Source organism: Struthio camelus, chromosome 24 (genome assembly GCF_040807025.1).
Source record: "Struthio camelus isolate bStrCam1 chromosome 24, bStrCam1.hap1, whole genome shotgun sequence".
NCBI lineage: Eukaryota > Metazoa > Chordata > Aves > Struthioniformes > Struthionidae > Struthio > Struthio camelus.
Window position 1 is genome coordinate 2,558,086 of NC_090965.1, and position 20,044 is coordinate 2,578,129.

The window sequence follows — 20,044 nt, forward strand, 5'->3', positions numbered from 1 at the left end:
GTCCAGAGCTTTCCGGAGAGCCCAGAGAAGCAGTCGGAGCTGGACAGACAGGCTGCTCCTTGAGACGGCTCCCTTGCTCCCTACAACCCCAGGGTACCTGCACTCAGGGCTGCTCTGTGTTCAAGGACACGCTTTCTCCAGAGAGTGAAAACGGGACCATGCCTTCACCATGGTCACTTCTCCTCCTGCTGCTGGTGCTACCAGCTCTGGGGGCTATGGTGATGCAAGGCAAGGCTGGGCAGCCTGAGGAAGACAGCACCCTTCATGTACAGGGCGTGGATGGAGGAAGGACTCTGCCGACAATTGCCCAGGACAGAACAGAGGTCCGTCTGACAAAAGAAAGGTTGCGCCGGGGGACGGAGAAGGACTCCAGGTCAGTCCAGCAGTATGTGCCAGGGGTACAGGTGGAGTTCCCTCGGCCTGTCAACCCTGCCAGCCTGCACCCAACCAAGACCCTGGTGCCCTCCAGCACAGACTCATCTGAGCAGCAAGGAGGGATCCCCACGGATGGGGAGGGAGCGCAGCCCCAAGCAAACCTCACCACAGTGTCTGACAAGCGGATGCAAATTCAAAATCCCTTGTACCCAGTGACAGAGCATTCCTACAGTGCCTATGCTGTGATGTTCCTGTCCCTCATTGTCTTCGTGGTGGGCATCATTGGAAACCTGTCTGTCATGTGCATTGTGTGGCACAATTACTACATGAAGAGTGCCTGGAACTCTATCCTGGCCAGCCTAGCTTTCTGGGACTTCCTCATCCTGTTCTTCTGCTTGCCTGTGGTTATCTTCAATGAGATCACCAAGAAGAGACTGCTGGGGGATGTGTCCTGTCGCATCGTGCCCTTCATGGAGGTAAGGGGCTGCACAGGGCTCCATCGTGCCTAGAGATTTGGGTCTTCTCTGCTTTTGGGGCTGTAAATGCTGTCCAGGGCCTGGCTCAAGGGCTGTGTGCCCTGGTGGCCCCTGTCATGGGGTACTGTAAGGAGCTCAGCCATGTTCCCAGTACTAAACTCTCCAACTTCCTGGGCCCTGGAAAAGTGTGATAACCATTAGCCTGAGAAAATACAGCAGCCATGGGCTCTTCCTCAGGGTCTGCAACCAACACAATGGGTCCAGGCGCTGGAAAGAGCCTGTGAAACCCTCCCTTGTCTAGCCAGCATGGGGCCATCTGTCCATGGAATCCATCTATCCATCTGTCCCTATCCCAGACTGACACCTGTCTCCATCCTGCAGGCTCAACCTCAGAGCTGGCTGTGGTGGGCTGGTGAAAAAAAGGCACAAGAACAGGGGGATGCAGGTGGACAGGGCAGCTGTGTGGAGCAGAGAGGCAGGAGATCCTGTGGTTAGGTTTGGGAATCTAAAATCTATGCCTGTCTACAAGCCTGTCACAAATATAATGGAGTGTCCTCCATCCAGGGTGTGTGCCCAGCACCCTAAGAGATGGCTGCAGGGACCGTGGTGATGGAGGCAAGGAGAATAAACAAAAGCTCCCCAAATGGCATGTTTTTGCCCAGGTCCTTCTCTTGAATTTGGGGGGGGGGGGGGGGAGGGCGGAAACAGACTATGGGCCTTTCCCACTTTGTGGGGAGGTCTGGAATCAGGCTGTTTCCTTATGTGCCCATACATGTCAGACAGACCCAGCATGGTTGCACTTGTCACCTGGGACTCCAAAGCATGGTTTACTGAAGAGAGGGGCAAACACAGGGCTGGAAGGAGGCAATATCAGGTCCCCAGGGCCCCTCTCAGGATTGGTCAGGCCAGCCTGGGTTTAAAACACTCCCATCTCACCAGGTGTCTGCTCCCATGGTCAGTGTCCTACAATATAACACACAAAAGACAGTCACGAGCTGAAGATCATGGCTCATGCTTTAACCCTGATCAGGCTGGAGAAGACCCCTGACCCCAAGGGGCAGCCTGCCCCTGCTTTGGCTTCCTACAACCACTGACATTCCCAGTACCCATGGCCAAGGCCAGCCCTGCCTGTCCTGGAGTTGGCATTATGCTGAGCTGGGATTTGACTTTCTGTCATTTCCAGATCTGCCTGTGCCCATTATCAGGACTTATGCCTGCAGCTAATCAGAGGAATAGCAGCCCGCCCCAATGTGCTGGAGTGGGACAGAGAGTGGACCTTTGGGCTCAGATTGGGAAAGCCTGTTGCCACATAGAACCCAGAAATGCTCCCTAGACATTGGAGGCACATGTCCTATCGCATCCCCTCCCACAAATCCAGCTTGATGGCCCTGGGAACCTAAAATCCATGAATTCAGAGTGGGACCTGCAGCGCCCTTTGGGAGCAGGGGCTGGCTGGCTCCTGCTCCATGGCTGGCTGGATTGCCCTCTCCTGCTTTGTCTAACAGCAGATGCAGGTTGGGGTGACTCCAGTGCAGGGGGCTAGGTGCAGGACTGTGTCAGAGAGCCTGTTATGGGCATGATGGGCAGTGTAGCACAGCTACTGCTTGGGCTCTGGCGCCAGCCTAGGTGAGCAGCAAGAGAGCTCCACTGCTCTCCACAGGATGCTGTTGTGTCCTGGATGCTGGTGGCAAAAAGACACCCACTACCTGGGGCAGCACAGGCCTAGCAGGGATGGAAGAACCCTGCAGAAAGACATCCCCATGCTGGTAGGGCAGGGGTATAAGCTGTAGTGAGGAGCTGTGCCGGCTTAGCCCTCACTGCTAGGGTTGCAAGGTGAGTGACACAGCTGTCACCAGTGGTCCAGCTCTGTCCTGCAGCTCTGTCACCTGCTGGCCCCATGAAAGCCTCAGCTCATAGGCATAAGTGCCTTTGTGCTGGGCCTGCAAAGGCATAGGGGTCCATCTGGGCTTGAGATGCACATCACCTCAGCAGGAGACCCTGGTGATGCCACTGGGCCCTCCAGGTACAAGCTTGGGCTAGTGGGTCCCACATCCTGGGTAACCTGCTAGACAGAGCCTAGAATCTGCCTTAAAAGCTGCAAGCTACAGCCCAGCAAGATGAAGTGGCCTTTGCTGGTGGAGCCGTGCAGTCCCAGTGTCTCTTAGCAACGCCTTCATCGCTCAGCAAGCAGGAGCTGCTCATTTCTAGAGGTCTCCTACCCCAGCCTGTTTCTAAATGAAATGTTTGTCCTGCCCCTGCCCCCCACTCCAAGCCTCTCATCTCACAGCCAGGCAGAGACAAGATTCAGAGAGGGCCAGGAAAGTGGACAGGCACCCAGGGTGGCATTTGCCTGAGCAGACAGACTCAGTGCCCTGGGTGAGGATGGAAGGAAAGCGGATGGAAGGGAAAGGGGCTGTCCCCCAAACAAACCCCTTCTTGAAGTGGCTATGCCATGGCCTGTTTCCGAGCCACGCATGAGTTCAGTGGCCATGTCTATGCTGAGGTTCCCTGGCCGGGGGGGGGGGGGGGGGGTAGGGGCACCTCCATCTGCAGTGATTAAGCAGCACCAGAGTGCCTTTCAGGCCATGGGACAGCTCTGTCCCTGGAGGAGGCAGGACAGACAATGGGACCTTGGAGCTGCTAGTTGCACCAGTTGTTGGGGATGATTGGCAGGGGCTAGCTAGCGTGAAGCCTGTGCATCTTCACCACCTCACCACTGGCCACAGCCTTTGACATGGAGCGTGGAATCACACCCCAGAGACCCCTCCAGCCAGCCCAGACAGCACAGATCAGTGGCCTGGAGGCCCTGCAGTCTCCCTTGAGCTGCTTGAGGGCTCATGTCTGCAGGGTCCTGCCCTGCTCCTATATCAGCCTCCTTGACAAAGGACGGATGTGACAAAGCCTCAGTGAAGCATGCTCCTGGCATGGTCCTCCCCCCCCCCCCCCCCATGAAGCTATGTCCATTCTGCTGTCCAGTTGCCAATCCAGTTTTGCCCTGCTGCCTGTACAGGGTTGGCCTGGGCCACAAAGCAAGGTGAGAAAGCAGTTGCAAGGCTTCTCTGCTCATCTGCCTGTCTCCTCGCACCCAGGGATCCCTCAGCCTGAGTGAGAGGGCATTGCCAGTCCAGAGCTAAATCTGCACCAAAGAACCAGCCATGAGATAAATTGGACTGCAGACTAGTAGTTAATGTCCAGTAGTAGTTAATGATGCTGAGTATGGGGTGATGTTGCTGAGTGTAACTGGACAGTGATGCTGGGCACCAAGCACTGTGTTCTGCAATGCTACTTACAAAGGTGCCAGCCCAGGACTACTGAAGGAGGTTCATTGGCGGGTACCAGGCCTGTTTCTTTCAAAACCCATTGGCAGGTGGTCGCCTATAATATGGGTATCATGCGGAGCCCTGGAAGGTTTTCTGAGCACTGGGAATATTCCTTGGCATAGGGTGATGTTATGTGCATTCATGAGATCAAGAATGGCCATGGGGCGTGGGAGGTGAGGCACTTCTGTGCACCAGTGTGTGACTCTGCCATATTCCAGCCTGAAGGCTGTGGGACTTGGCTTGGAGAAATGATGCAGCTCTGCAGCTTCAACTGTTAATGCTGATTTTGATCGTCGGTGTCTTGCCAACCCTCTCAGAGCCATGGCGATTCCTCGACCTCCTGTGGCCTCTTCCCTTTGGCAAATGGGGATGTTTTCCTGCCAGTCTCAATGCAGCAGAAATTGCCCAGAGCTGATTTGTGACAATGGCAGCTTCAACTTTTTTGGCCTATCTGGAAGCAGACAGCAGCTCTGCAGAGCAGGACAGAGAGGAGCTACCCTGGGGCAGCTGGGGGCAATGGGGGCCCTGGGAAGGCATTGGTGCGGGCGATGGGTCCCTGTTTCTCCTCACCTAAAGCCATGCAGAATAGAGAAAGATCTTGAGGGAAAATCCCATCATTCCCATCCTGGCTGGACAAGTGGACATCCAGAAAGGCCTCTGCCTTCCATAGAAAAGGAAGCTGGGCAGGGATGAATTGTTCAAGAGGCATGTTTATCCACTGCCTTTTTAGGAGCCACAGGAAAATGGCTCCAACTTGGGATGACTTCTATAAAATTTTGGAGGAAATGTCTTGGGTTGTACTCTTCGGTACCTAGCAGTTGCCACCAATCTGGTAAAACCAAGCTCATTTCAGTGTCCCAGCAGTGAGGTGAACCTGTTTTCCCTCCTCTCTTGCTAGGTGTCATCACTGGGGGTCACCACATTCAGCCTCTGCGCGCTGGGCATCGACAGGTTCCATGCGGCCACAAGCCCCCAGGCCAGTGCCCGGCCCATTGAGCAGTGCCATTCCATCATTGCCAAGCTGGCTGTCATTTGGGTGGGCTCCATGACGCTGTCAGTGCCAGAGGTCCTGCTGTGGCAGCTGGCACAGGACACATCACCTGTATCTGGCATAGTGACAGAGTATTGCACCATGAAGCCTTCATCCCATCTGCCTGAGTCTGTCTACTCCTTGGTACTCACCTACCAAAACGCTCGGATGTGGTGGTACTTCGGCTGCTACTTCTGCTTGCCCATTCTCTTCACTGTCAGCTGCCAGCTGGTGACCCGGAGGATCAGTGGCACCGAGAAGAAGACCGAGTGCCGGGGGGCTAAACATAGCCAGTGCGAGAGTCATTTGAACTGCACCATTATTGGGTTGACCATCATCTATGGTCTTTGCACCACCCCTGAGAATGTTTGCAACATTGTGGTGGCCTACATGTCCCCTGACATGTCCAGGCAGACCTTGGACCTGCTCAGTCTCATCAACCAGTTCTTCCTGTTCTTCAAGTGCTCCGTGACACCTGTCCTGCTCCTGTGCCTCTGCAGACCCCTGGGCCAGGCTTTCATGGACTGCTGCTGCTGCTGCTGTGAGGGATGCAGCCCTGACACCACCTCCAGTGAGGGTAGTGCTGACAGCAAGCTCAAAACAGAGATGTCCTCCTCCATCTTCTTTGATAAGCCCCGGGAGTCCCCCCCACCCCTCCTGGCCCTTGGCACACCTTGCTAAGTGCTGCCAAGGAGCTGTAGAGATCATCTTACCACCTTCTCCCAAGACCAACATTTTGCCATTAGTGCCTGTGTCTGGATGTGGAGCATGCAGAAGAGACAGCTCAGGGGCTGCGCCACAGGCTTCCGACCCCACACCGGACAAGGGGTTTCCAGTCCACATGGCTACACTGGTGGCCTTCTCGCCTCTGCCAAAAGGCCATCAAGGACACCCGCACTCTCCTGTCCATGCACCCTGGCCTGGCTCAGAGAGGTTGCTGCCCTGGAAACAGAGATGTGCCGGAAAGGTCCCATCTGACAGCAAGGAGGGTTTCCATGGTGACTTGCAGAGGACATAGCAAATATAACCTGCCCTCGTCCTGTCCCATCCCCTCCTGCCAGCCCCCTCCACAGTAGAAGAAGGCCCCAGTGACTATGTCCCATCAGATCCAAGCCGTGCCCTGTAAGAGCTCAATAAATCAGTAACTCAGAGCACATCGTGCATGCTGTTATCCAGCATTGCAGACCAAAGCCCTGGGGGGTGCCAGCGCTTTGGGCTTGGATATGACCATGATGCTCCCCTAAGATGTGGGGGCTTTGGGGTGGGTATGAACAGGCAGGGGACAGTCACCCTGAGCCCAGCAAGGGGCCAGTGCGAGGGGTTGGTGAGGCTCATGCAGTGCTGGGCAGGAAAGCAGCCATGCTGGGCCCAGGGCAGCACCTGATAGAAAGGGGGAAAGGTCTCCAGCAACTCTGCTCTCCTCCCTCTAGGTTGCTTCTGAGCATGCCGATGGCAAGCCAGCCCCTGGTGCAGTGCCCTCCAAAGTGCCAGGCTCAGGGCTGTTCGTAGGGCTCAGTCTGGCCCTAGGAAAGCCCAGCACTGGGGAGAGGTGCCCTGCGAGGCACCCAGCTCATCTGCGGCAAGGTGCAAGCCCTGGCTTTCATGCCCAGAGCCTCAGTGCAGCTCTGGTGCTGCACAGCACCTTGGGCAGCAACAAGGAGGGAGCTGTGCAGGACTGCCAGCCCCCAGGACCCCAGCACCATTTGGGGCAGCCAAACAGTTCTCATCCAGGAAGGCCTGAGCAGGGTTCCTGGTCTTTGTCACCTTGCCCATCAAAAGTGAAAAACAGTCCTGAGATTATGCTTGCAGGGTATCGGGTTTTCTAAGCACCACATCCACTCCCTTGCCCACAGCTCTTGCACCTGTGCAAATGCTTTCAGGAGCATTTCAGGCAGTCAGCGCAGGTCAGGGACAGCTGAGGGCAGGCTGGGCACAGAGCGGCCAGGCGGCTGGGCCTCCCTCCATGCGCTTGGGCCTCCCGGCCCTGTTCGGTGGAGCTTGTTTAAGCTCCTTGTTCTCTCCCTTTGGCGTCCACCCCCAGGCCGATGAAATGCCAGGGAGAGGGAGACGGTTGCTAAGGGAGCTGAATGCAAGGGGCTCACTGAGGGCTTTGTACAGGCAACGACACCCACTGGGCTTTGCTTTCTCGGCCCAGTTGCCAGGGAAACAAAAGCCCCAGTTTTCTTCGGAGCGGAGAGCGTGCAAAACTGGATTTTTTTCTCTTCCTCCCCCACCAGCCCCAGGGGAGTCCCTGGCCTGCACCCTCCCCCTGAGCTGCTGGGGGCCGCAATGGGGTTTAGGAGCATCTCACAGCTCTGAGGATGGAGGAAGGCAGTGAAAAGAGGAGTTTCCATGCCTGGGTGCAAGGATGAAAGAGGTCCAGAGCCCACACTGCCCACCATGCCCTCACTCCCTTCCTCATTCCTGTCCAGCAGGCAAGGCGAGAGCTGAGTTCCTGGCAGGAGGAAAGGGTGCCTGAGGCAGCGAGCCCCCCCCACATCCAGGCCTGGGCAGTGGGAGGAAGGGAGAAGTGGATGCTTTCATGCGGTTCATTCTGTGCCGGTTTGTTCTGAGCCCGGACCAAGAGGGAACAATGCTGGGCTTGTTGCTCCAGCCCTGCTCAGCGGGATGCACGTGGGGAGGAAGAGCCAGGGAGAAAAGCCGGGGCTGGGTGCAGGGAAGCTGCAGGCAGCAGCAGCAGCTAGGGCTGCAGGCAATACGCCCTGCACCAGCCCCAGCAGCAAGGGCCCTAAGGGCAGGCAGAGCCCCTTGGGGCCCACAGGGCCAAGCTGGACCTGAGCTCCAGTCCAGGTGCCAGAGCACTGTGCAGGTACCAGCAGGGGTAGGATGGCTGACAGCCCTCCCTGGGCAGCATCAGCCAGGGTCTCTCTACCGCCCTCAAAGAGGCTCTCCCATGGGTGCAGAACAGCCAACAGCACAAAGATCGAGCAGGAAAAAGGGATGCAATGACAAGCTGCTTGGAGGGCAGCTCCCTTGACGTGCATTGGGGTGCTGCCAGGCACTGGGGGCTCAGGTACCCAGGTAGGGTGCTACAAAGCACAAACCACAACTCCCACTGTTCAGTGCAAATGAGATAGCTGGAGCAGACCCCAGAAACACATGGTACAGAGAAGTGCCCCCCATCAACAACGGCCACTGCCGAGAGCAAGTGGCTGGTGCAGTCAAGGGGGCAGGGAGCCTTGAAGCAGCCTCATAATCCCGGCTCCAACTCAAACATCAAAGTGCTGCACCCTGGAACTCCCTCAGGATACAGTGTGTGGCGGGAGACAAATGTCTGGTCTATGGGACAACTGTGGCTGGAGGTCTCCAAGCGCATCTTCATATCCAGGTCAAGAAAACAAGGCATCTGGAGCCATCAGATTTGGCTCCAGCACCTCTTCGGTGAGCACGGTCATGCAGGCATCCAGAGCTGCCAAATCTTGCAGGGTGAGCGCTGGCATTTCCCAGCACCAGCATTAATGTTGAGGGTGACTGGCAAGGCCTGTGCCTTGTGCTCCAGGGTATGCACATGGCCCCACAGAGGGGGGAAGGATGGAGAGAGGACAGGGAGAAAGCAACACGACTGCAACTACACCCACCAACGCAAAATTGTTAATTTATTATTATTAGGAGGCAAAAAAAGTGTACAGTTACAAGAATCATTTCCCAACAGAGGTCAAATCTGAGCCAAAATCTCTTTAAAAAAAAAAAAAAAAAAGAAAGAGGGGGGATGACAACACTTTACAATTGATTAAATTAAAAAAAAAAAAAAAGGAAGAAGAAAGAAAAAGGAAACCTCTCTTTGTGCAATTCTGCAAAAATGAGAACAGAAGAGAACACCACAGCCTTGCTGCCCCCAGGAGCCAATCCGCATAAGGGAAAAGGGCTCCGAGAGGGACCCTGCAGCCTCCCATGCTGGCTGCAAGCTGCCTCTCAGCAAAATACAGGCAGGGAGGGGAGTGCAATGGCCTCTGGGTTACCTCCATCCTCTCCCTCCAGCCCTGAGCTGGAAAGAGGCAGGTACCACCCCCACTGTGCCACAGCTCTGACCCCACTTAAGCACCCTCATCTCTAGGTTCAGTTTGTCTTCCTCCACCCCCTGCCCCGCCAGAAGGCCCAGCTATGTGTGCATGTGTCCCTCCACCCCCCGGACTGGCCCATAGGCAACCTGGCAAGGCCCCAAGGCTGTCCTGTGCAGAGATCCAGCAACTCAGTAAACATGGGCAAAGCCTTTCTGACCCATCCTGGAGACTAGGCACCCTCTCGCTCTTTCCCCATGTCCTGGAAGGGACCAAACACTGACACTCACCAGCCCTGCTCTCCCCTCCACCTCACTGCCCTTGGGGCCCGAGGGCACTGTGGCTCCCTCCAGAACGAGGAGGTACCCAAGGGAAGGCACAGGGGCTAGCTCCAGGACAGCAACATATGGCAAAAGGGAGCAGGACACACCTTGCAGCACTGTCCTCACTCCCAGCAGGGACTGCTGCTGGTGCCAAAAAGCTCTCAGGCTCCCACATCCACAGGGGAAAAGTGCCTCCTTCTTTATGCCCCAACACTTCTGTGTGATGCGTTCAACCAAATGAGAAACCAGCAGACCCTAGCCAGCAGTAGGGGGATGCCTTTCGGCTTGCAAGAAGCAATCTTAGCCACCTGGAGAAGTTGGGCTAGGTAAGGCTGACGTATCTGTGAGGGAGAGGGCAGGGGTCAGCCCCATGCTCTCTGCCAGTAGGGGTGACTGCTTGGCATCAGCAGGTCCCTCTGCACTAGCTCCAGGCCACTCAAATTACTGCTACAGCTGCACTGAGGCTTGCAAGGGCAGCCAGGGCAGCATCCTGCCCAAGCATGGGGGGCCCAGGCAGGCTCGGCTCCCAGCTGTAGTCACCATGCTGCAGCAGATTTCCTCAGTGTGGGGCAGTCCGAGGGCCCTGGACACAACTCTGCCCAAACCCTGGTCAGGAGGAAACACAGAGCAGGGAGACAAGTTGCCCATGGCAGCAAGGAGGGGGTCAGGGGCAGCAGTACAGGCGCTTGAGACACTGCGTGGAGGTTGATCTTACCAGGTCATGAGAGATCCCTATCTTCAAGGGCAGGGAGAGTAGCCCAGGGAGAGGGACAGCATCACCTCTCCTGCCAGCTGCGCCTACTGCACTCAAGGGCAAGCTCTGCCCAAAGGAGGTCAAAGCACAGGGAAGGGCTGTTCTTCTGCGAAGACAAGGCAAGGGCAGGGCAGGAGCACTCCTGACGCGCCCCCCCAGGGAGGCCCGAGCCCTGAAAACACAGGTAAGGCCTCCTGGGAAGAGGCGAGGGAGCACCAGGAAAGCTGTCTGCAGCCCGCCATGGCCCACTGCCCCAGGGGCTGCGTTCTGCCACCATGCTCATCTTCCTCACAGCACTGACCCTCGGCCGGCCTTGGGGAGCCCATAGCCTTCCTACAGCTCACAGGGCCCAGTTTAATAACAGCGCTATCGCTTAAATTAAAAAACTAAAATATATATACATATATATATATATACTGTATACACAGACAAGAACAGAACAGTGCCAAAACGGGAGGGAGAGACAGAGAGAGGAGAGGAGAGGAGAGGAGAGGAGGGCAGAGTTGGACGTTTTCTTTACAATAAAAACAAGGGCTCCACCTCAACACGAGCGGAGTCTGGGGTCCCCTAAAAATACCCATCTAGAGAGAGAGCTGAAGGGACAGAGCAGGAGAAAGAAGGGGGCATGGGCTTGTACAATGGCATCTTCCCAATATGAGCTGCGGTCCGCAGGATCTCAGCTTCTCCTAGACTTCGAGTGCTGAATAAGCCACTGTAAGGTGATGTCTGCAAAGGCAAGGGACAGTTACCTCCTATCGCTCTGGCTGTCACCCCCTCTTTCACTTGAGGAAACACATCCTGGGTTAGGTTAGTTGAAGGCTGCCCCAATTACCCCAGGAGGGAGTTTTCCTGCAAGCTAGCAACCATCAGTTTGGAGATGCCAGTACTCACCGATATTGTCCTTTTCTTTGCAGGAAATAGAGTAGCAACAAATCTCTCGGTCCTGGATGGCAGATAGGTTCCTGTGGGAAAGAGAGAGCGAGCTCTGAGTGCCTGCTGCAGACCCCAAGGGCTGTGTAAGCATCTGGGCACAGGGTAGCAATGGGAGACATCTCTTAGCAGCCACTTAAAGGGTCCCTTTGAACCCAGGGTCTGAGAAGAGGGATCCTTTGCAAGGGGTAACAGCTCCCCATGCTCTGCTCCTTGGGACCTTCAGGAGGGTCAGATGAGGACACCAGTACTCAGTGTCTGGTGACAGTCACAGCGTGCTCGGGGCCGGGGGGGAGAGGGGTTTAACCATCACGTGGGGTAACCAGGCTCATTCCGAACTGTCTGCCAGGGCCAAATAAAGGGACAGTGGGATCCAGACCCCAGGAATAGAAACTATGCAGCTTCCTTCAGAGCTCCCTAGAACTCATTGAGCAAGGGGAATCATGGAGAGGGTACAGCGCAGGGTTTGCAGCACAGGAAAAGCACAGGGTGCCCACAGACTAAGGGAGATCTCTGCTCAGAGGCACTGAGGTGCTCCAGCCTAACCCCACAGGGTGGACAGGGCGTTCAGAGATGCCCAGACTCAAGCTACGCATCCTAGGCCTCTCTAGAACTAAGTCATCACCATGCCCCAAGAGCTGGAAATCCCTGTGGACATGGACTTTTGATGTCATACAAAGGGTCAGGGCAGAAAGAGATGCTGCAAATGAAGGTAGTGTCCCAGTCTTCTGGCAGCAAGAGAGGGATTCGCCTCTCGCAGTTCAGACACACACAAGAAGCAGCATCGGCAGGGCTGCGAGGAACCCATGTGTCAGCACAGCAAAGGGTGCCCAAACAAGAAAGAGGTATGTGAATGGCCCTCACATACTCAAGCAGGATTAGACCTCTAAGCTAGAAGGGCAGTCCACTGCTCACAGACAAGCACCTGTATCAAGCAGTGGGGCAGCCTGAAGACTTGTAGGTGGAGCAGGATGCGTGAGCACACTCACAGCAGAGGGGGAGGGAGGGTGCCTCTGGGCTGGGAGTAGCATGCAGCACCGATCCAGGAGCTCAGCTCCCAGCATAGAGCATAGCGCCAAAGCGCTGCTGAGGCAGGCGATGCTGGGCCTCAACGCCACCGTGTGGCATGAGAAGCTGTGCTGTGCCCAGACACGGCGTGGCTCCTCCCAGAAGCAGATCAGCCCCGCGCTGCAGCAGAGCTGGGAACGCAGCCCAGGCCTCTGCTTCCGCTTCCAGCTCAAGGTCCCCAGCTGGGACTTGCGCAAGCGCAGAGACGTCGCCTCAGCTGGTCGCTGCCTCGGCGTCCCTGCGAATGCCCTTCGTCTGCCAGCCCTGTCTCCCGTCAGCAGAAATCTCTGCTAGACACAGCTTCCCCTATTGGCGTCATGCACCCAGCTGCACTGACACCACCCCAGGGTGCTACAAAGCAGCCTTGTGGCTAAAGGCAGGAGTCCTGCACCTCTGCACCCAGCAGAGCACTGTGGGCTGGGGACACAGCAGGAATAGGGGGGAAGCAGGGAGGACACTTTGCCTCACAGCACCTGCCCCAGTGCTCCCTGTGCCAGGGAAAGCAGAAAAACAGGCACGTGGGAGGACAGGCCATGCCGAGCAGATGGAATAGTCACCCAGGCAGCCAGTGTACTTACATCTTCTCAATGAGCTCCTTCTCATCCAAAGCACCAGGGAGGTCTCGCTTGTTCCCAAGGACTAGGACCTGCGGAGGGGAAGGGAAAACACCTGACACCCCTGCACACAAGACCAGATGGAAACATGCTTTGCATTACCTGGGACTGGACTCTGCTTAAGATGCAAGAGAGCCCTTGTCCAATTCATCAGGACATGCCATGGACAGAAAAAAAAAATCTTTGACAGGCAGTCAAGAGCACTTCAGTTAACAGCCTTAATTAGCTCATACACAGCATCTCCTCTTATATGTATTCTCCAGCCCCAAATAGAAACTGGCCTAACAGTACAACCTCCCTTAATGGCACCGATTTTTCCTCATGGCATCAGGACATTCATTCTCTTAAGAGCCATTTACCATCTTTAAGCAAAAATCCAAGTGAAACTGAGTGATGGGTTAAAAGCTACATAATAAGGAAGGATGGGGGAAAGACTAGCACACAATGCCAGACCTGCTCTCTATAGATAACCAGCCTAAAAAAACAACAGCTGCTTGCACTATGCCCTGAAACCTCTTCCTTTCAAGGCTTTTCACAACCATGAAGACATCCTCCAGACTATGCAAATAAAATTATCAGGCAATACTTTCTCATCCCTTCTGAGCACACCACATAACTGTCATCTGACAAGAACAGCGTTGAGGCTGCGGCTGCCTTCCCAGGGTGAACTAGGGCCTCTGCAGCATCACAGTAACACAGTATCCCTCAATTTAAATTTGCAGTAGTCTTTTAAAGCCCGTGTTCTCGAAAAAAGCACTGCAAATGCAATGCGTAACATCAGGTGCTTAATTTAGTTGGTAGTGAACATTTCGATCGGTTGCAAGGTCCTGAATTAGCTCCTTTCAAAGGATGCCAATTCTGGATGCTCTGTAACTGCCCTCCTCTGCATTCGTAGTGTGTCCAGTGCTTGCTGTTGGTCATGCTGCTTACAGTTCACCTCATTCAAATGTCACAAAAGAGCTGCTGCTCTCCTAGGAGACCAGACCTTAATGTCCCACCATAAATAAGGTGCAAATTCATGCAAGAGGATAGATTTCACACATGGCATTTTTTTGGTCTCTTCTAAACCTCCTCTCCCAGTTGTGAAGATGCTATTTAAACTCCGCCCTGTGGTGGATGAGTGGAGAGCAGCACAGGGCAGGCTTCCCCAGCCCTGTCCACTGCCACTCCAGCCCCAAACCAGAAAGCACCACTTCACAATGATTTTCTGCAAGGATGTAGGAGTATAAGTAGGCAAAGGGACCTGATATCAAGAACCTGCTTTGCAGCTTTTTTACCCAGTAACCCTTTTGCTCCAAACCCTGGCGACCTCCTGCCCAGAGACTTAAAAGTTGCTGGGAAGGAATCTATACGGGCAATCGCTCACCGGGATGCCCTGGAGCTGGGGCTTGTCAAGCAGGTTGTGAAGTTCATTCTTTGAGGCCTCTATCTTCTCCTGGTCAGCAGCATCCACCATGTACCTGCAAGGAAAAGAACATCCCTGAGCCTAGGCACCTGGGGGATGCACAACACATCCCACCAAAGAGTCTAGAATCCCTGTGCTTCTGAGGTTCATGCCACAGACCTCAGGTAGCACTGGCCAGGATACAGATGTGCTCCTGCTACGTGGCTGCATTAATTATGGAACTGCCCAGCTGGATCTGCAGAGGGAGTACCAGGTCCCGGACATCCATGGGCTTCGCACAGATATCTGCGCTGCTCCTACACACTAGAACCAGTCACAAAAGAGAGCGGCTGCATGCAAGTAGCTTCAAGCGTTGGATCCTCACCCAAAGTGCTGCAGGCCTAGAGACCACATTGATGGGGCAGTCTGCAGGGCATCATCAGCTCCCCAGGTACTTAGGGCATCTAACAAGGTCATCAGGGAGAAACAGCCAAGAAAAAAACAGCCTGAGCACAGACAGAGAGCTGCACAAATGTCCCTGACCTGCAACCTCTGACTACTCAGAAATGGACTGAGGTTCTCCCACTCATTAGTTGCAATCTGAGAGTAGTTTGGGATTTGCAAGAGTAAACATCTGAGCTGCACCATCAGAGAGGTAGACATGGGTGTCTTCTCATTCCCCTTCACTTGTCAGCCCTACAGTTCAGAGAAGCAATATCAAAATACAAGCCCTCCTGACCCCTCCAAATTCTGGGGCATGTTCAAATGGTGAAGGCCACATACATCTGATTTTCTAACTGTATTTAGACAACTCAGATCGGGGCTCCCAGGGTAAATATTTGTCCTTAGGAGTATGCAGCTTGCTTCCCATGAATGTCTTGACAGACTCGTCTCCAGCATGGACTCCCCAGGATTGAGTTGACTGAAATATTCACAAGCAAGGTACATACTGGGACACAGTCAGAGAGACTTCCAGCAGTCAACAATAGGTATTACAAAAAGACTCCTTTTCTAAGCACAAGATTTATCCAGCAGTACCTAAACACTGCAACACCCTGAAAATCACCCTGCTGGAAGGGGGTGAGCCACACAAATGGCCTTTATGAGCCCTTCAGATGAATGGATAGTACACAGGAGCTGCACGAGCAAGGAAAGGCAAAATCCAAGCAATACATCAAGGCCAAGTGAAATCAGGTTAAAGGCAAGAGCTCGCGATGGCTAGCAGAGAACTCGTTATTCTGGAGAGAATCAAAGTCACTTTGCTATCCCATGCTCAATGTCCATGGTGGCACAGGACCTGCAATGCCTCATGAAATGCCAGAGTCCCAGGATGAAGCTTCTCTTCTCCTGACAGAAATGCCCAGCTTCTGGTGCTGGCAGCAAAGGCAGTGCTGTGAAAGCTGTCCTTCCTCTGGGCTCCTGCTACGCTGACTGAGTGACCCGAAGGAGTCAACTCAATGATACCCGACACCTTTGGGTGGGGTAAGAGGGGTGAAGGGATGCTCCCCCCGCCACTGGCTCAGCTGAGCACTGCTTCCCATCAGTGATGGAGACAGGGCTCTCTGCACCTTGGGGATACTTACACAATGGCACTCACTCCACGGCAGTATCGCTCCCACATGCTGCGAAAACGAGGCTGGCCACCAATGTCCCAGAGCTGTAACAAGGAGAATAAGGTTTTAAACACTGTTCTGCCCTTCATAACAGGGAACCTCCTCACTGCCCACCCACCTCCCCATTTGCATCCAGCCTGTAATCCTTCCCAAAGTGGCTGACTGCCCTACCAGAGCATCCTGCAGACACAAATATGAAACATCCTTTCCTCCTTGACGTTAAACCTAACGATGAGGCTTTAAACTCAGTAGAGTTAACAAGAAATCCCTACAAAAGCAGCTAGGGAACAGAGGAACAGACACCTCAACTCCATGCCAGCACTTCCTGCAACTCATCTGGATGAGATGAGGCCTCCCACTAGCTAGGGGGGAATCTCAGCCCATCCATTTGCCAGGGAGAGAAGAATAGAAAGCAGAGGGGGATCTCAGAGGCCAGCTGGCATGGACTGTGCATGCTGTGTTAGTGACATGCTAATTACACTGCACAGGCCTTTGCTGTCCTCATGAAGGACTCCCAGGAGGGGATGGCTTAGTGAACTACACACTTCGGGAAGAACCAAGCCAGAATCCAGCAAGAGAGTCCACGAGTGCATCACGCTAGCTCAAATGTAGCTATACAGACTGCTCCGCTCAGTCATCACCACCTTCTGCAAGCATAAGAGCCCAGCCTGAGAAAGCCCCTAAAGCCTGGCAAGGCTCTTTCCTGCACTGACTACCCTCAGAGCCTGGAGGAACTGGCCTTTCGCTGATGCATTTATCATTTCAAAACCCACAGCACGCTCTTTGAAGTGCTTCTGTGGCAAGCAGAGATGCCCCAACCAGCTTTTGAAATCAAGGAACAGGAGGAAAATGTCTAGCCAATAGTTATTTCCTAGGTCAATCTGGTGCCCCAGGAAGGCATGAAACATCTTCTCCCTTTGCTCCCAAGACAAGAGACCAAAACTGCGAGCTGTGAACTGCTCCTCCATCTAAACCCCTCCTCCTGCCAGACCCTCCCATCCATCCTCAGCAAGGTGCCTGTGCCCATGACTCCCGATAGTCCTCCCTGCTAACAAGCGAGAAGCATAATAAAATCTACAGCTTTGCAGCTTGACTGCCTCTCTTACTAGAGGCCTAGGTCGCTTACATCCCTACATGCCATCTCATCTGGTGGACATGTGCAGCAACCTAGATGGGCAGCCCTTCCCAGCTGCAGACCTACAGAGACAAGCAGCTGGTACCCTTTATCATCCAACAAAAGCACCTGTGAGTTTCCCTTGAACCCCTCTTTCATCCCAGGAGTCCCCACTGCAGATGCCTTCTGCACCTTACCTTTATGGTAACGTTCCCCTTGGTGATCTTCCTCATATTGAAGCCCACCGTTGGGATCATGTCTTCATTGAACTGTCCTGACTGCAAGGAACAAATCAAACAGTCAGATGCGTTAGGGAATCAGAGGCTTGGGAGCCGTGCACCATGAACCCAAGGGCCCCAGCCTGCCCAGAGCAGCACAGTAAGGATATCATCAAGCGCTGATATCCTGGTCCGAAATAAACCCAAACGCTCTGCCAGCTCTGTCCTGCAACAGGCACTGAGTGACCCTCCTTCTTGTCCACACTAGAAGCAAAAATAGTGCAAAGGAGACAAAATACCTGCAGGAGAAAAATACTGCTGCTCTGCCAGGGACTGGGACATACGTGGCTGGCCCAGGGAAATGCCCTTCAGTGGCCAAGGGGAATGTCCTTGGCTGGATGCACTTGTTGAAGCTGTAAGGCCAGCTCTCCCCTGCAATGAATTGCTTGCTCTGAACTCCTACTAAGTACCTCAAAGGAAAGCTGAAGTGCAGTTCTTATCACAGGATAAGCCCACATGCTGCAACTAGCAGCTCAATTCCACAGGGCAGTGGAGGTGGAAATGTAATCATGCTCTTCTAATCTGGTCCTTTTCACTGCTAGATTTCCAAGCCCTTTGCAGAAGGAGGCTAAAATCTTTGCTCAATGCAGAGAAAATGTAAGTGCCCCAGTTAGCCAGCAAAATCACAGCACTGCTGTGCCTGAACCTCTCCTACCAAATCCCACTGTGGCTCCTCCCTGCATAAATACCCTGAGCCCCCTGGTTCAGCCTTTTGCTCTGCCTCCAAGCAACACAGCTAAAAAACGTAAGAGCTTCTTTGCTGAAATCCCTGCTCCTCTTCCGCAAGCAGAACGGGAGGTTTCCAGGCTGTGCCATGCTGGAGCAGAGCTGACCCTGCAACTCCAAGCAGGCTGCCCCACTATCAGCTTTGAAAACCACTCAGTCAGCAACCACTCTCTCCCAGACATCACCTGTTAACAGGCCAGCAATGATTAGCACTGATTTTGCTGGCTATGGCTTGGGGTGAAGCCACCCAGGCATAGCTTCTTTAGTCTTGGCCAAGCAGAAATATCTTCCAGTGATACCAGCATGGATGGAGTTCCTCTTTAGCTAAAAGCCTTGGGTGCCTCAGCACGTTTCCTGCTTTGGATAATTTATGGCCCAGCCTACAACAGAGTGATTTTTGCTTTCATTCATAGTTGGTAGCATGTCTGTTCATGTCTTTTACACCTCACGTGCCTTGTCCATATGAGAGATGCAGGCAGGAGAATTAAATTAGTTGCCTGCACTAAAACGCAGACTCTTTCCCAACTGGGTCCTGAGAACTAGGGTTTTTAGAGGTTTCCCACCCATACGAAACAGTTTTAAGTGTCCTTGACTGGGGTAGGATAGGGACAAGTCCACCATCATTGTCCCACTTCATCAGCCAGCGTCTTTCTGCCCTCAAATCCTGCCTGATGACAACCTGCGTGGATCACACCCATACACTGGGCCACCAGCAGTGAGAACTGGTAGCCCAGTGAGCCACGAGGCTCCATCTCTCCCTCCCCACAGAGCGTCTGGTGCCACAGAGCTTTCTCCCTGCTGCTGAGATTTCTTCTCCTCCCGAAACCTTCCCTCAGGGAGGGCAGGACAACTTTCATAGCTGGCTCCGATGCTCTCAGAAGTGTGTCAGGCAGGAGAAGCATGAAATTGCTGCAATTGTCAATGCTGCTGTGAAACTAGGTTAGTCTTGTCAAAGCCAGTGAGCAGGAGTCCTCCCTCCGCTGCCTTAGGAGAGATCCTGGCTCTTCAGGTCACGTGTCCAGTCCTACAGCCAAAAGGAGAGGATGTTGCTCTCCTGTTAAAGTCCATTTGCTCTTTTAGAGTTTTTCTAGTCAAGCACAAAAGCTGTGAGATGTTTCTTAAGATCTCCAGGCACCAGCAGCTGGGTTAACTGGCAGGGTATGGGCAGAGCGGGGGGATGCTCGGGCAGCCAGGAGCAGCGTGGTGCTACTCTTAATGAAGGCACCCCCCAGGGCAGGAGGCAGTGAGCCTTCCCACCCCTTCACACTCCCCCTTGTCCACAGGAATTACAGCAAAGCAATAGCTGGACATGAGACCTTTCAAGCCCATATGATAGCACAGCTGCAGGCTCTGGACCCAAGCTGAGAGGTTTTTTTGTTAAACTTGGAGACACACTGCAGTTAGAACAGAGCCCCAGGGAGAGGTGGTGAGATACCTCCAAGGGTGCCAGTCCCAACAGCTTTTGTCTCAGAATAGGAGACTGCCAGCAACAAACCTCTTCAGTATCTCTGGATGCCTAAACACCCATTTCATCCAAGGAGGAGAGAACCAGCTAAATTCAGGTGACACATCTGTCTCTGGAGCGGCTAGTTCACTCCTCAGAAATACAGCTACCCAAGGTGATCAGTCTAGACTTCAGACGTGTCATGAGGGTAACATTTATACTCCCAGCACTAGAAACTCAGCGCTTACGCATTTTATTCAAGGGTGGCTTTCTGCCCTGCATATCTGTGCCCTGTTCAGTGGAACAGCAGGGGTCTGAAACTGGGGAGCCAGAAAAGGTTTGGAGGAGGGCAACAAGGACCAGGAGTGCAGCATGACTGAGAGACATTAAACACATGAGCACTATACAGCCCAAGAGCAAAGCACCCAAATGGGTAAGAACTGCAGGTGTTAGTCACCTTTTCACCTACTACAAGGATAAGGATCCTCCAAACAGTTACTAAAAACAAGTTTGTTTTCTTTGCCTTTCGAATGCATAAAAACCTTGTGGAACTCACTGCTGCAGGATGCTAGGGAA

General features: G+C 53.9%; 2 protein-coding genes across 2 annotated transcripts in view; one reads left to right on the plus strand and one right to left on the minus strand.

Moving 5' to 3' along the window:
• Positions 1 to 8,923, plus strand: GPR37L1 (G protein-coupled receptor 37 like 1). The gene is made up of 2 exons (XM_009667357.2): positions 1 to 851; positions 5,070 to 8,923. Exons 1-2 carry the CDS (start codon positions 159 to 161, stop codon positions 5,880 to 5,882), a joined length of 1,506 nt encoding a protein of 501 aa, XP_009665652.1. The 5' UTR covers positions 1 to 158; the 3' UTR covers positions 5,883 to 8,923.
• The window catches only part of ARL8A (ARF like GTPase 8A), a 27,723-nt gene continuing 16,478 nt past the window's right edge, over positions 8,800 to 20,044 (minus strand). Inside the window, exons 2-7 of the mRNA XM_068917951.1 lie at positions 17,218 to 17,298; positions 15,877 to 15,950; positions 14,276 to 14,369; positions 12,874 to 12,941; positions 11,189 to 11,259; positions 8,800 to 11,023 (exon numbers count right to left, since the gene is read on the minus strand). Coding sequence (XP_068774052.1) covers positions 10,974 to 11,023; positions 11,189 to 11,259; positions 12,874 to 12,941; positions 14,276 to 14,369; positions 15,877 to 15,950; positions 17,218 to 17,298 — 438 coding nt within the window. The 3' untranslated portion in view covers positions 8,800 to 10,973. The remainder of the gene's footprint in view (positions 11,024 to 11,188; positions 11,260 to 12,873; positions 12,942 to 14,275; positions 14,370 to 15,876; positions 15,951 to 17,217; positions 17,299 to 20,044) is intronic.

What these genes read in the sequence shown, in the direction of transcription:
- GPR37L1 (XM_009667357.2), top strand. Translation starts at nt 159, where the DNA reads ATGCCTTCACCATGGTCACTTCTCCTCCTGCTGCTGGTGCTACCAGCT. An exon ending in GCATCGTGCCCTTCATGGAG is followed by an intron (nt 852 to 5,069) that starts GTAAGGGGCTGC and finishes CTCTCTTGCTAG; the next exon opens with GTGTCATCACTGGGGGTCAC.